Below are 16,297 nucleotides of genomic sequence, written 5' to 3'. Positions count from 1 at the left end.
GGTAGTATTATACATTTCTGTTTCTCTTGTTAATTATGTTATTGAAATAACAAGATGTGCATGCATAGCCCAGTTAGTAATGCAATAAGAACCTTAACTTTAGGAATGCCCTAACTTTCATGGATTTTGTTTTATTAACGTCACAAGCATTAAATGTAAAAGTTATGATTTTAAATCCTATGCTAACCTCCCTCCACCCCATTTGCCCAGCTGTGGCAGCTATTAGGATTCTGTGCTTTCTCCTGGGAGAAGGAAGTGGGTGGGTTTGGACTGGGGTCCAGGATTCCTGGGTGGGAGTTTGGGGGAGATGTGCTACTGGGATTCTATTCTGTGTAAGGTTCCTATCCCATCTTCATCAGCACACTATCCCAGCCCCTTCCAGCAATACCCTATAGTGCATGACACTCTCACAGACCTTGGGAGACAAGCCAGTTCTCGCTTACAGACAGCCCCTCAACTTGAAGCAAATACTCACCAGCAACTACACACCACAAAACAGAAACACTAACACAGAACGAAACCCTGCAACAAACCCTGGTGTGAACTCTGTCCGCATGTCTATTCAAGGGACGCCATCATAGGACCTAACCACATCAGCCACACTATCAGGGGCTCGTTCACCTGCACATCTACCAATGTGATATATGCCATCATGTGCCAACAATACCCCTCTGCCATGTACATTGGCCAAACTGGACAGTCTCTACGCAAAAGAATAAATGGACACAAATCAGACATCAAGAATTGTAACATTCAAAAACCAGTCGGAGAACACTTCAATCTCCTGGGACACTCAATAACAGACTTAAAAGTGGCTATTCTTCAACAAAAAAAACTTCAAAAACAGACTTCAGTGAGAAACTGCAGAACTGGAATTAATTTGCAAACTTGACACCATCAAATTAGGCTTGAATAAAGACTGGCAGTGGCTGGGTCTCTACAAAAAGTAATTTTCCCTCTGTTGATACTCACCCCTTCTTATCAACTGTTGGGAATGGACCACAACCACCCTGATTGAATTGGCCTGGTTAGCACTGACCCCCACTTGGTAAGGCAACTCCGATCTTTCCATGTGCTGTATATTTATACCTGCCTACTGTATAGATTCAGTCCATGCATCCGATGAAGTGGGTTATAGCCCACGAAAACTTATACCCAAATAAATTTGTTAGTCTCTAAGGTGCCACAAGGACGCCTCCTTGTTTTTAGTATATGTCAGGTGCGGGATTTTCCCAGCCTCTTCCCAAAGGATGGGTCCAAGCCTCCCTTCCCAGCGGGCCACCACCTCACCGCCCTCGGCAGCCTTTGCAGGCCGAAGGAGGGAAGTGAAGACTACACTTCCCAGCATGCCGCGGGGAGAGCTCCCAAGGGGGCGGACACTATAGCTGGAGAAAGTGGGCGGGGTAGGAGGAAGGGAGCCGGAAACGGCAGTATACGGTGGCCCGGAGGCAGGGCGGCGGCATGGAGTCCGTCGTATTCGTCTTCTCGCTTATTGATTGCTGCGCTCTGATCTTCCTCTCCGTGTATTTCGTATCCTCTGGGCGAAGGGGCCGGGGAGGGGGCGGCGTGTCGAGCGGAGACGGGGGTGCTCGCGGCGTAGGGCGGCAACTCCAGGAAGGGGGGGCTTGGTGAGGGATAAGGAGAGCTACCCCCCCCCCCCGGGGTGGGGGAGGGGGAGGAGGGCTGGGGTATCCCGGGTTGGGACACTCCCAGGGGTGGCATGATACCCGGGGGATGGGGGTTGGGAGGTGAGTAGCTCCTAATTCTGCGGGGACATGTTTAAGCCTAAAGGCCTGATTTCATTTAACAGTCAGGAAAGCAACATCTGTGGATGTTGGGGTTTGTCAAATCCTGTTTTTGCAAAATCTCGTTTGGGGCTGAAGTTGTTTCTCCGATATAGTTATTCTGTTGTTTGGATGAATAATGTGATAGTCATCCTTGTGAATTTCTCTGTGTTTTTGGGAATGATTTGCTAGTAATTTACATAGGATCTTTTAAATCGCACATTTGTCTCTCACTGTTGGTTCTCTATTTTAATTGAAGGATGAAGAACAATTAGTTAAGGATTTTAAAAAATAATTTGTACAATAAACATGGATGTTCCTCTGTCATACACAGATTTGGGTTCTGTTCCAATTTCATCATGATACAGCACATCTGGCATAGCTATCTAACAATAATCCATGAAGGTGCAGAAGATTCTGATTGTTACTATGACTAAATGTACAAATCACCTACCTGGGTGTTGAACTGAACTCTGCTCTCCACAGAATTATCTCGCTAGATACATGAGCATTCAAAATACTTGTGAATTTTTGTCAGCCATTAGTTTCTTCTGAAACTGCTCGGGTAAAAAGGAAGTTGGAGAATGTTGCTAGGACTCAAAAAGGCAGCAGAGGAATAAGCTGTTACGTGAAAACATTTCTATAACACAGAAGAATGTGCAAAAACATGCTTCAGTAAAGAAAGCGTGCAGTATCCAATCCTCTAAATAGAGAATTTCAATTAATTGCAATATGCTGCTTACACTCATAGTCCACATAAGGAAAAGCACACTGTGCTGCTTCCATATAGTTCATGTTATCCTGATATTTGGATTTGGGGGAGGAGAGGTGCACTAAAGTGTTGTTTTAAATCTCAAAAACTTCTAAAAGTTTGAGAAACCTTTGTAATCCAATGTTCTCTGGATTCTATGGATATCTTATTCTGTTGGAAATGTGTTCTTTGTGTTAGAATGCCACTAGTTCCTGGTTGAACTACCTTTGTAATTCTCCTTACACAAGGTTTCTCTAATCGCTCTTGTTTATTGTTTTATGGCATTGTTAGGATGCAAAGGGCACTGGGTCTTCATTAAAATCTCTCTTCTTGTTTCATCATGACACACAAACGATGGCCTGAAGGGTTTTGTTTCTAAGGTAAATCAAAACCAGAAAGCCTTTAAAAACATCAGGAATATCAAGTGTCTTGTTTTTGCTGGAGAGCTTGAGTATGAACTTTCATACCTCATTTGGGGAGAAGTGGGGGTAAATCTTTTTTCAAAGAGAATTGGTGGGTGTTCTGCACCCACCGGTAGTTCCCCACCCCAGCTCGCCTCCGCCTCTTCCCCTGAGTGCGCCGCCACATCCTGCTTCTCCCCTGTCCCTCCCAGCGCTTGTGCTGCGAAACAGCTGTTTCGCGCAGCAAGCACTGGCAGGGAGGGGGGGAAGAGGAGGAATGCGGCGCCCTTGGGGAAGAGGCAGGGCCGGGGCAGGGATTTCGGGAGGGGTCCAATGGGGGCAGGGAGGGGCCGGGGCTAGTAAGGGGCTAAATTCTATTGATGTCAGAGGGACCATTTGTATAAATAAGTGTTGTAGGACAAGGCCCAGGAATGGAAACTGCATTGATAAATAAGCAAGCTCTGGAGTTCCCTAATTTGTGTTCAGTGTGTTGAAGCACTTGGCCGACAGTCATTGGTAAAAAGCATTGTGAGATCACTTGTGTGCTGACTCCACTGTGTTCCACATCTTTTCCTCACACACGTGATATAGTAAAGAGAATAAAATAGGACAATAAATGTAACTTACCTCAAATGTAACTGCGACAGTTTTGCTGTAACAGAAAAGAGTGTCCCAGTTAAAGCCTTAACTCCTCTGTCCTATAGTAAGATGTACCTAATTACTGTGAGAGTTAAAATATAGCTTTGAATTACTGTATGACAAAAGATGTTCCTTATCTTGGACTTCAGATAATAACACTATCAGATTTGGAATGTGACTATATTAATGCAAGGTCTTGCTGTTCAAAACTAAATAAAGTAAGAAATCTTATGTTGCATTTAATTTAATAAAACTCAGTAGATCCTGTGTCCTACCATTGGAAACAATAGGGAGTGCTGTGAATCTCAGAATGGTGATGGGTGTTGCTTTTTCTTTTCCCACGCCTTTCCCTCACCTCAGCTCCTAGAATGAACCTTTCTCCTATCTCCAACAGTCTGAACTGTGAGGCATTCCCCCTGTCCCTGGTGCTTTTGAGGCAGACCAATAAATTGGCCATATACGTGCAGCTTAGACAGCACCTTGCTTAGAATCTCTAGATTCTCTGCCTCTATCCCTGGGGATGAGGCAGACCAATTGTGACATGGTTTTGTGATCTTTCTAATGCTTTTTAGTTACTTTATTAGAAATCTGGCTATAATTCTTGGCCTTTTTTGACCAGAGCAGTTCTCAGGCCTTGTCTACCTGAGAAATTGTACCATTTTAACTAAATCTGCTTAGAAACTGATGCAGTTAAATTGGTATGTTCCTCTTGTGTGGACATACTTATTTTGGTTTGAGTGGCATAAGATTAGGTTTGGCAGAATTCAGGAATTTTTGAAATTCAACAGATAATATTGATTATTTTTAGCCTTTATCAGTTTTTATCATTTTTAAATTTTCAGTTTCACAGTGAGGCTCCAGCATACTCTCTACACAGCCACGGGGCTGATGACAGCAGAGCTGCAGGGGGCTCCCTGCGCAGGTGTGCAGCCCAGAATGCCAGATCCCTGTGGGTTCTAGGGCAGGGGAAGCTGCGTTTGCTGTACGGAGCAGAGACCCCTGGGAGGGACCACAGTGAGGTGGATAAGTACTTGACTGTACGGGAGGCCACCCTGCTGCTGAATGGCTCCTGCCTAGAGATGGCCTCCTGCTCTTCTGGTTGGTGACCATAGGGGGCCTCTGCCTGGTCATATAGCAAAACCCAGGATACCAAATCCCTGTGGTTGCTAGGTGTGGTAAAGGCTGCATGTACTTATTGCTGTCAGTGGATTCCCCCTCCACCCCCCCATTTCTGTATGTTAAGTGAAATCAACATTTACAGATCACAAAAGATTTAAATTAAATCCTCCTGATGAAGATTCCCAACTTGAGATAAATCCGTATAAGGCCCTTTTACACAAAAGTGTGTCCACTGAAGAGGGTTGCTCCAACTTAACTAAATCAAGTTCTAAGCCATTGGTACCATTTTTCCATGTAGCTCAGGTCTGAGACACTGATCTACACTTGTTGAGGTGGGTCACTTTTCTTGCTTTGGTTGGTTTTACATTGTTGATAGATTTGCTGCCTATTTTCTGAGCCCTGCGTGTACTGTTGTTCTCCGCAAATCAAGATTTTTTTTCAGAGACTGTATCAAATTGAACAAACATGAAGGAGTGGGCTAATTGCACTGTAACCAGAGCAGCATGAAGGAAAAAAATAAATAAAAGGATTGAGTTGTCAGTTTTCTGGGTTTTGAGATGGTCCCCACCTCTGTGGACACACGCTACATTTTGTTCACATTGTGTACATTTTACTTATTCAGATGTCCATTATCCAAAGTGATAACTAGTGATTGATATTTAATATGTGTCACTGTTTGTGCATTCATGTGTGTGGTTTTTGGTTTGTTTGTTTTTTGTTTGTTTGTGTACTGGACTCTGAGTAGAGAATCTGAGAACTTTAAAAAGTTATTTCATAGTAAACATTTTTCAAATATCAAATGATGGGGGGAAAAAATCAAACACAGTTACCGATTTAGATAAACCTATTTCAGATCAGTTGAATGTGTCTCTTTTCCTACTCAATTACTCTTCCCCCCCCCCCTTCCCCCCATTCTAAGAGTTAAATAGGTGAAGGTTACACTTTTGGTGAATTGACTTGTATGGACAAATAACCAAATCCACAAGTGTAGGGAATCATTTTGCTGAGTAAATACTTCTAATGAAACTGATAAAATGAAGAACCTGACTGTTAAACCTCCTGTGGCACTTTTCCCCAAAAAAGTGGGTTTGTTACTCATGTCCTGTCCAGATTTCATTACATTCTACCTACCTAAATCCCACGCTCCTTGCAGTTGATCTAGAATTTAATATTCTTCTTTTTCTGCCTTAAATTGTTGTGTAGTGTAGCTGTGTGCAAACAGCTATTGTGTTTCACCCCAGAATGCGATGCATTTCAGTGGAGCTGAAGCGATTCATATAGTTGAGTGCTATGTGGGTTCTTTCTCTGGCTTATCACCATGATATCTGGATAAAAGGCGGTATATACATAGATCTCTAATACAGTGGGGAAATGTTTCCAGAACTCTTTCTTTAGACAAACAGGGTAGATTTTGATTTAAATTACTTCAATTTAAATATTTTAATCATGATTTAAATCTGCCTGCAGGAAATCAATTATTTAAAATCAAGATTTTAATTATGTTTTGCATTTGTAAGTTTTTCTTTCCTAAAGTAAGGTTGATTCTCATTGATTAGTAACCACTCAAACATGTTGATTTCCAACTAAGTATATCCTTTTTACCCTAAATTGGAACTTCTTTTTGCTAACCAGGAGGCTACACTATTGTCTATATACATATATTTAAACAATTATACAGCTTAACATATGTATATTATCAGATTCTTAATTTTTACTTTTCATAATAGAAAATGGGGAATGATGCATTTCTTATTCACTAGATTTTGTGTGTGTGATTTATATGGATGGAAATTGGAATTTAACTAAAAATGCTCAAAAACAACATTTTAGTTAAATAAAACTAATAAACAGTTATCTTACATGTGCTGGAAACATAAGAAAAAAGTTTATCAGAACACGTTTTGCATCTTAAACTAACTGATTTACTTACCAAAGGAAATATTATCTGTAGTTAGTGAATTGAAGTGATTGTTTCTGGTCACCATGTGCTTCAAGTTTTTAGAACTAGTAGATCTCATCATCTTGCACTTATTTTTTATTCATATATTGGAAGAGGAAAATAAGCTTTCCTGCTTTTTCACTTCCAAGTGATTTCTCAACTTTGAATGGAGTAGTCACTAGTTGAGTAAACTGAAATGAAGAAAACGTTCTCTGCACCTGCAGAAGAAGCTGGTGTAGCACTTCCAACAAACTTTGCTTCCAGGTGCTTAACCAGGGACTTCCACCAGTTCAGTACTTTGATTTTCTTTAAAACTTTGGCAGCAAACATTGACTGCCTAATATAATCAATTAAAACCATATGCTAAATAAAAAAAAAATAGTAAATTTAAGCCTTTACATAGTTTGTCATCATTGCAAATTTAATTTTAAAACCCCCTTTAATTCTAAAAAAAATCTGATTTTAAATTTTTTTAATCAGTTTTTATCCACTATGTGTACACATAGAGGTTTTGACATAATTACAGTCCCAACCAAGGCTTGGTTCCTTTAGGGGGTGCACTCTGTGTAAATGTTTAAACTTCTGTCATATTTCCTTTTTTGCAGTGGGTGCTCCCAGAATTGATTGGCCATACTATTGTCACTGTATTAATGCTTATTTCATTGCACTGGTTCATCTTCCTCCTTAATTTGCCGGTAGCAACCTGGAATATATATAGGTAAGTGCACAGGATTTTATTTTCTTGTTCTCTTGAAATTTCACTACTTTCAGACTCGAGTTTGAAGATAAACTGTATGTTGTGCCAGTACATCGTGACTGGATATTTCATTTATATCCTTGAGTTGTTAATTCACTGTAGGCGCTTTTGAAACTGTTCACAAATCTGACCTTTTTAAAATTTCCCATTTAGCCCAAAAGGTTAGAAAATTGGCCTCTCTAGCGCTTTTAGGTGAAAATGCAACAAAGTTTGAGAATTTGAGATTCTTCAGTCAGTTGTCTTGTTGTAAAATTTATAATGACAAAGTACCTTGCTACTGTGAGTCAGCCTCAAGTTTTCAACGATATAATGGCTTGAGCCTTTGAAAATAGTAGCATGTTAATGGGGTGAAATACTGAAAGCTCTGGTGCCAAGACGTTTCCTCTCATTGCTCTGGTCCTGTGTCCCATGCCCATGTGCTTGTTAGATTCCCCTCTTTCAGGTTTCACCCCTCACTTTAAAATCTCACCAAGAGATGGTGTAAAGACAGTTCTTGAACTGCTGCAACTATGTGGGTATAGTGATACAACCTCTGTCGTGGATGTTGTTGTACTGGTATAAAATTTACAGGAATAAGCAACACTGATATTGGCACCTTTAGGGTATATCCGTGTCCATGCAAGGAGGTTGTATTGCTTTAACTATTAATTTCTACACCAATATTGTTTATAACAATTCAAAGATTGTGTATAGATGAGGCCCTAGGTGCTACACTTGGTTATGACTCTTCCCTTCTCTCTGCCTCTGTCCAAACTTCCTGTTCATTGCTTCTTTCACCTCCATTGTCCACTCTCGATTTTGTGCCATCTGTGCTGTCCATTGTGCCTTGAACAGCCTGCCATTTTGTGTATCAAGCTCCATCTACCTGTCTTAAATGTAAAAAAACCCCCACACCTATAGCATAAAGCCCTCTCTCCATTTTGTGTGGTCTGTACTAGTATTTGCTGCATTTTTGAACTGGAAACTCCTTAGGACAGGGACCTGTTTCTCTCACTTGTTCGGTTGCTGTACAGAGAAAGTGTACGCTAATGTCACCTTATTAATGAAGAACATGAGCAAGATCCTTGCAAACCACCATTAACCTTCCTCCAGAAGCTACCTGTAAGATGAAGTGCATGTGGCCAGAAGACCAAATGCTTATCATTTAGTTGTATAATGTTTAACTCAGAGAAGCAATTCCATATTGTCATGAACGATAAGTCAGAATAATTATGCTTGAGTTGTTTTTAGACAAGACATACAAATTTGTTATTGCCCTTGGCTCATAGAAAAGTGCCAGTCAGCCCATAGCGTTTGAGTAGCATGAGTCTCTAACTTGTATACAGTACCTCCCTTGTATCTGTGTACGTAGACTGCGTTTGGCTGTGAAGTGTCTTGTGGTATAAATGCATGACAGATGCTACATAAACTAAGTGATATTGCTCAAAAAGACTGTTTACCTTGGTAACTGACTAATTTGGGTTAGACTCTTTCTGCAGCGAGGCTGTACTTTTTCTTGCAAGACTTTCTGGGGGCGTTCCTCGGGGTTTTGGAAATCCCTCCTACTTATTTCCCCGTTGAATAGCTCAAAGGTATTGTAGTGTCCCAGTCTCTGGAAGAAAATTTAAAGTAGCCTGTCAATGTCGCTCCTTGTTGGCAAGTGGAGGTTATAGAGAGCAACACAATGCCTGCCCTCCCCATCTTTAATAAAAGAAACAATTCTCAAAGGCCATTTTGAATAGTCCGATTAAGTTTAATTATTAGACGTCAGTCACCCAGAAGTAATAGACCTTCTGAACACGAATATCCAGGTTTATTTTTTTCAATTTTAATTTACAGCTCGTATGACAAATTTAATGTAACAATTCAGTTCTGCACTTCTCCTTCCCCTGTAGGTCAGAATTACAAACTGCGTTTTTAATATCACCTTCTGTCTGAGAATCTTGGCATCCTTTACAAACACTAATAAATATACCCAACAACGCTGTCAGTATGTAACTGAACCATTTTACAGGTTAGCAAATGGAGGTGCAGAGAAGTAAATGACTTGGCTGATGTCACACGGAAAGTGTGTGGTATAGGTAGGGATAGAACCCAGATATGGTCCCCGCCACTATCTGTCTGTACAGGAAATATTGTATTGAGATGAACAACAAAAAATGCACGGGTCTGTCAGAATACATTTAGGAAGAGTTGTGGGAGTTACCATTTGTGAAACTAGGATTAAATATTAAATCATAATCCATTTATGAGCATGAACTCTAAACTGCTATCGTCAGAAAGATTACTCAGAATCTTCTTTCTGAGCTAATGACATTTCAGAAACCAAGTTCTGACCTACAACAAAATTACTGCACCTGCAGGAGTTTTGAGTGGTGCCCGACTATCCGTTTCACCCAGAGCTGTGTAGAGTACAAAACAAACAACTGAAGAAGTCTTCTTAGCTTCCTTATGATCTTAGCAAAACTGTGCTCTGTTAAGAGGCTGGTAGCCAGGGTGAATGTTCGTGTGGACAAAGTTAGGGTCATGTTTTTTTGTTTTTTTTTAATTCCCCTTGAAATCCTGTATGTTAGGATTACCACACAAATAGCATGGAAGTTTGTCATTGAGTTCAGTGAGCCAAATTCTGATATTTATATTGAGTAGCATCTCACTCCACAAGTAGTCCCATTAATTTCAGTGAAAGTTTCATAGTGTCAGAGATGATCTGACATGAATAGGGTTATTCAAGTGTGCCCCAGTGGGGTCAGATGCAGGCCTATACTGCTTAATGAGGCTGAATGTGAGACAGCTTTACAGGAACAGAGTTGCTTGAGGCAACAAAGGGGGGAGATTCCCAAGATTCCAGGTGGTCAGCTATTTAGAAATCCTACCTGATCTCCTTGTTCAGGGTCTGGGATATGTAAGATATCTGGTCGCTTCACTTAACTTTCAGTTCCTCTACTTTTTGCAGGATAGCAGTGATACTTTTTACAGCAGTCTCAAATGAGGCACCATTTGGGGCTTCTGTATTAACAGTCTGCTTTCAGTACCCTGTTTTTCAACTTAAAGGGACACAGTTAATTTGAAATCTAACCACTTTAAAAAAAAGTGAAATATAAGTAGTAGTAAGCGCCACAGCTGCCCAAGTAACCCTACCAATTGTGGTGGTGGTGATAGTAGCATGTTTCTCCTCTCTGGTGCTGTGTGAAAGACCCCACACAAACAACCTAGGAAACTCGGAGCATGTCTATATGCAAAGGTCCTTCAGAATTAAAGTAAAGCAATTGAAAAATGGTGAAAATACTTATTCAGTTATAGGCATCTTAGATGTTGCTTGTAACAATAGGTTTAAAAATATTGTGATTTTTGTTTTTAGTAGGCTACCCTTTAAAACTTAAACAAGAATTAAGAAACTTACTTTAACGCAGCACTGAAATGCTTTCATTTCTAGTGAATTCTAATAGGATCTGAAGTGTCTCAGCCCTCCTTTGCCTCAAGGCTTTATGCCCTGTAGGAAAATCTAATACAAGCCTGTGCCCCTAAGATGGCAGCTCCATGCCATGAGTGGAGGTTGTGAAGCACTAACATGTATTTCTAGGAACAGTATTGGCAACTTCTTTGCTATAATTTATTTAGCGCTCTTAATATGTCACCTAATTACTGCAATTTTTTTTTTAGAAACTGACTCCAAATAACAATAAATAACTCAAAATTCTACAAGCTTTAATTTAAAATTGCATCACTTCCTGTTTTGTGTGTTCCAAACCCTCCAGTGAGGGCAGCAGTTCACACATTTACCTTAAAGGCAAAGCAGGTAAAGAAGTGTGGCATTCATCTTCTAAGCAGTTTAAGAAAATGATGCAATATGTTCCCCATGGAAGAGGCACTACCAGGATATATTTCATACGAGCACAAAGTTCATGTTCTTTGCTTTATTTAATTGAGGCACCACAAAGTAAACTGGAAAGTAACTTTCGTCTCCAGCTTTTCACTTACTTTAATGTTAGGGATTACTTGTAAAAATAAAGAAACAATTAGCCAACATTTTATTTTTTTAAAAATTTAAACAAGAATAAACTTGCGTTCAAACACTGAAATTCTTTCATTTCCAATTGTTTCTAATCAGACCTGCATTTTCTGTGTCCTAATCTGCCTTATGGCACTTTGATCACAGATGAAGTGAATCAGAGAAATAATATGGAGTGGATTTCTTTCTTTTGTCCTGGCTGTATTCTGGTTGAATTTACTCTGGAGTTGCATGGCTTATTAGTGCTATGAATAGTCTCTCTCTTTGCTGGCAATATTGTTTCCCCTATGTTTGGTAAGGTAAAGGGGGAAAGCTTCTCGGTACCATGGTAGGGGAGCCAAGTTTCTCTTGTATGCAGAGGCAACCAAAGTTGTTTTGGATTTACGCTTCTGAGATCAGGAAAAGAGGGCTCAGAGCAGGAGTTTAATAAGGATATGCCCAACTAGTCTTTCTGTTACTTCTAGGAAGGTAGGGCTGAGGGGCTATCCAAACTGGATATTAATCTGGGTCATTTGAGGTAAGGGCTGCAGTCTTGGACATATTCAGACTGGTCTTGTAATGGAAACATAGTCAGGTAAAATGTAATGTCAGGTGAAAATACTTGTTTGATATTCATATGATGCTGAAATTTATTTTAGTGGCTTTATTCAGGGTTGAATTTTTTTGCTTTTTGGTAACTATGCTGAGTCTCTGATTTTGTTTGTTCTTTATCCTGGGGCCACCCAATGTCTGTCTCAGACCACAAACTAAAAATATTTGAATTTCTCTATTTCTTATCAACTGACTTTCCTGTTCCCCCAGCCTAGCTGTTTAAATCAACCTTGGGGAATTTCTAGTTTTTACTAGACACTGAATAACCTTTTTAATTGCTTTACCACTTTTAAACAAATGGAATAGCTGCACTAGCAAACATACAGATGCTTCAGATTCTGCCTGCCTAGGAAGTGGGAGGCCAGGACTTCTGTCTCCGGGTTCTGAGTGGTAGCATGAACCCAGCTGCTGCATGAGAATTGCAGAAATATAAAATAAAATCAGTGCTTTGTTTAGTATATTCCCCTTCAACCATTTTGGACAAATATAGGTGACTTTGTCTTTGAACATTCTGGCATAGCTGGTCAGATGTCATCCATTACATGTTGCACTTTGCAATAGGTGGGACTTTATCATTATATACAGCAAAGCACCAAATTCTGGCCTCAAATGCTTATTATTCACTTGCACCGAAATAACATCCAAGGGGAAAATTTGGTCCAAAATATCAAATGGCACCTTGTCAGAATCAAGTAGGAGTGTAACGGTCCTTGCTCCAGCATTGTTCTCACTTGCTTCACCTCTGGAATACTGCTACCCTTTTCCTCAGAGAGAATGGATTAAATTATGATTATCTGAGTTTTAGGTTATGTAACAAAGGAATACAAAACTTAGAATTTCTCATCTCATAATAAAAATGAGGTCAACAGCACTTCTTCTCATTCCTGCCTGCTCTCTGATTTGGTCTGTTACAAAAGGTGTTTTCTTCATTTCTATGGCACTACAGAATCAGAGCCCTCCATATATTAGTAAATGTGTTCATCACACACCTCTGAGAAGAAGGGATGTATCATCCTCATTTTACAGATGGGGAACTGAAGTATGGAGAGACTGTGTATTGCCCATGGTCACACAGGATGTTTGTGACAGATGTGGGACTAGAACCCAGATTTTGTACAGCCCATTAATAGTGCCTTAACCAGGAAAACACAGTTCCTCTGACTAGTTGTATCTGGCAGTGGAAGATGCTAATTCTGCCCAGAATCCTAGCAAAACCACTAGTGTGTTAGGTTTAAGCCTCTTCACATGAACACACCTCCTCACTTTCGTTGGGCACTTTCTCCATAAATCTTGGTAACTACAAGCAGTAAGAACTCATATGGAATCAGTTATTACCACTGAAACTTTAATATGTGAATGTAGATATATTTATAGCTTTCCCATGGCCACCTATTGTCCAGCTCATTTGTGGATGCAAAGATTAGGTGATATCCAATATCCTGAAATTTATGAGAACAGCTGCTTTGTACTGAATTAGAAAATTACTCTTAAAATGGGGAGCAGTCTTTGTTTTCCTTCTTCAGATGTTTCAGTAAGACTTGTTTAAATACTGAGACTAAAATTATTTTGTTTTTAAACCTTTCAGGTTCATTATGGTGCCAAGTGGGAACATGGGGGTGTTTGACCCCACAGAGATCCATAATCGGGGACAATTGAAATCGCACATGAAGGAAGCCATGATTAAGCTAGGCTTTCACCTGCTTTGTTTCTTCATGTACCTTTACAGGTTAGTCTTAAATCTTGTGCAGCATAGGAACAAAGGAATTGTCATACCACTATTTCATATCCTCTTTATTCTGCCGGTGTAACTGCATATCTATCCTCCTTCTGCAGCCTATTTAAGCTCTTTGCCCAAGTAATACCTTGTGGCAGTCAGTTCCAGGTTGAACATGCACTCTCAAAATATTTATCTTAATCAGAAATTTGAGTGGGCCTGACTAACTTCTAAACTAGGATGATTTAGTTTGAGGGAATCGGTCCTTCATGCACCAGCTTCTAACTGTGATGTCACATTCTAGATTATGCAGGGAAGAAGGGATTCAAGACTCCCTACTTCTAATGTAGGGGGTGGGAAAGCTCTTTTGAAAACAAATGCGCACAAACTCTGTAGCTGACTTAATCCATCATAAGTGAGCAGCAAAGGGTACAAATTAATTTGATTTTGTAGTTCAAATTTAAAGGAAAGTAAATGGCAGAATGAGGGCCAATGGGATGGTGTTTCACTTACCTGTTACTGATAGAACTTTAGATTTTTTTTTTTAAAACAAAATTTAAAAATCTGACTTAATTTTAGTCATATCTAGCATGTCTACTCTGGGCTTATCACTTTATCTTGGCTGCAACTGCACTGGGTAGTTTCATATCTGTCTAATAACAGTTTCTCTCTCATATCTGGTTATAATGAAGCCTATTTTTCCTCTCATTGAAACATTTCTATTTAATCTCAAATTTTCTATAAAACTTTTCAAAACACAAATTTGAGGCCTAAACTCCTTGAGCATACTTTTTAAATTATGCTATCCCGTGCACAGTGAGAAGGATTGGGAGTAACTATAGGGCATGTCTTCTTTTTTTTTTAAGCTTTGTTCCATGTACATATGTAAATGTATATTTTTTAACCCTTACATTAATCTTGGAAATCTGGGCAAAGTATGTTAGTGTAAAATCTTTTGGAAGCAGCATGCAGGGTGTTAAGTGGATTTAACACAGAGAATAAAAAGTGATAGTTAATATCTATCCAGTAAGGGAGCTACTTGGGGACCAAATTTGTTTTAATAGACATGTCTCATGCAAACCTTACCATAGGGTTGGCCAAGCTACAACTCGATGAGTTCTGTGACATAGCCACCTGCTCATTTCAAGATGGATCATTGCATGCTGGGATTTACAATCTCTGCAAATCTTGCCTTCGTAATAAAGGTGAAGGTGTGATCTCTGTTCTGCTTAAGCAAATGAGATGCATCCAACCATGAGGTGCTCAGAGATTTGCATACGCTTCAGTAAGACACTGATTTCCTCTTTTGTCTTGCCACAGTATGATCTTGGCTTTGATAAATGACTGAAGTTGAAAAGGAACTGGTTAGTTGCCAAATTCTGAACCATCCGACTCACTCCAGTGAACAGTTGTGGAGCCAGAGACACTTTCGAACATACCTGGACTGGTGTCGTCATGCAGTATATTTTTTCCTCTTTGAACAAGAAATATTTTTGCTGTATTTTTAACATAAAATATTTTAAAAACTGACAGTTTTTGTAGCAGTTTGATTAAGTGTGTTATGAAAGGAACAAACAGTTATTAGATCTTGTTAGATTCAATTTTTATATGGAACTGATCTTGTAGCACAGCACCTTGCACTCTAAAGAAAAGAGAGCCTGGTTTAGCAGGTCTCTGCTCAGGCCTATACCAATGGAAGGTCCAGATCCAAATTTAAGTGCAGGTTTAATACATCTGCTCATTCATAAAGGCCTTTTGTAAGTGCCTCTGACTGTTGGGTTGTCTGAAGATCTATTTTGGAGCCCTGTAGTGGACAGTGCACGCTACAGGCTGGAGCTCCAGAGCAGCTTGTATCCACATGGATCTTTTATCTGCTTGGAGCTATTCCATGAAACAGCATTATGATGAAAGTAGCCTTTTTTTTTTTTTTTTAAAAAGTGACACTTCCATTATCTTATTTTCTGTATGGGGTAAGGCCCCAATAGCAAAAGCGATCCTGGTCTATGCTCTAGTGTAAACTTATCTGTCTCAACCTAAGAGAAACATGAATGATTCTTTTCCCTTACACTCTTGCTACATAATACATTGACCTACATATGGAGTCTCACGCAGGAGTAATCAACACATTGCAGCAAAGGACAGGAAGACTGGCAGAAGCTACAGTAAAGCTAAACGACCTCTCACTCTATTTATCCAATAACTTACTGTTCCCATTTCAAGATGGGTGAATCAAAAAAACACTTATCAAAGAATAGTGTTCTGTATCAACATACTTTTGTCAGATACCTCCATGATGGCCAACTCTAACTTTCTCTTCAGCTGCTCTCCCCATGCCACATTCACATCACATAGCTGAGCCTAAACTCATTTTTAGGGATTCTTATTTTCAGGTCAGTGTGTTTACTCTTTTTGATGATACAAGCCACTTTTTCTAGATCAATCAGTCTGTGTTTTTAAAATACAAAGTCTTAGCAAGACTCAGACAGGAAGGGATGAGAGATGCTATCCAAAAGAGCAATTGTATCCCTTCAATTTGATATGAAAAATTATAGTTGAAATTAAACTGATGCTAAAATAATTGCTGCAGACTCTTATTCTTTGAGGCCAGCACTGA

The 16,297-nt window shown here is 39.7% G+C and overlaps 1 protein-coding gene across 3 annotated transcripts; it reads left to right on the top strand.

Annotated features, from left to right (window-relative positions):
- Window positions 1-1,372: 1,372 nt before the first annotated feature.
- CNIH4 (cornichon family AMPA receptor auxiliary protein 4) lies at window positions 1,373-15,213 on the top strand. Of its 3 annotated transcripts, none has more exons than XM_007071716.4 (5): window positions 1,373-1,530; window positions 3,725-3,793; window positions 7,239-7,351; window positions 13,555-13,695; window positions 15,004-15,213. In XM_007071716.4, exons 1-5 carry the CDS (start codon window positions 1,462-1,464, stop codon window positions 15,029-15,031), a joined length of 420 nt encoding a protein of 139 aa, XP_007071778.1. In that variant the 5' UTR covers window positions 1,373-1,461; the 3' UTR covers window positions 15,032-15,213. The 3 variants fall into 3 exon arrangements, with proteins under 3 accessions (XP_007071778.1, XP_027689615.1, XP_037751580.1); XM_027833814.3 differs by having other exon boundaries at window positions 1,431-1,530; window positions 3,641-3,793; XM_037895652.2 differs by lacking the exon at window positions 1,373-1,530 and adding an exon at window positions 1,756-2,475.
- The last annotated feature ends 1,084 nt before the right edge of the window (window positions 15,214-16,297 follow it).

This window comes from Chelonia mydas, chromosome 3 (assembly GCF_015237465.2).
Source record: "Chelonia mydas isolate rCheMyd1 chromosome 3, rCheMyd1.pri.v2, whole genome shotgun sequence".
Lineage (NCBI taxonomy): Eukaryota > Metazoa > Chordata > Testudines > Cheloniidae > Chelonia > Chelonia mydas.
This window is presented reverse-complemented; position numbering and strand designations above follow the sequence as displayed.

Coding starts and splice junctions, on each gene's coding strand:
- CNIH4 (XM_007071716.4), top strand. CDS start 1,462: ATGGAGTCCGTCGTATTCGTCTTCTCGCTTATTGATTGCTGCGCTCTG. Junction 3,794..7,238: donor GCTGTTCAAAACTAAATAAA/GTAAGAAATCTT, acceptor CCTTTTTTGCAG/TGGGTGCTCCCAGAATTGAT. Junction 7,352..13,554: donor GCAACCTGGAATATATATAG/GTAAGTGCACAG, acceptor TAAACCTTTCAG/GTTCATTATGGTGCCAAGTG.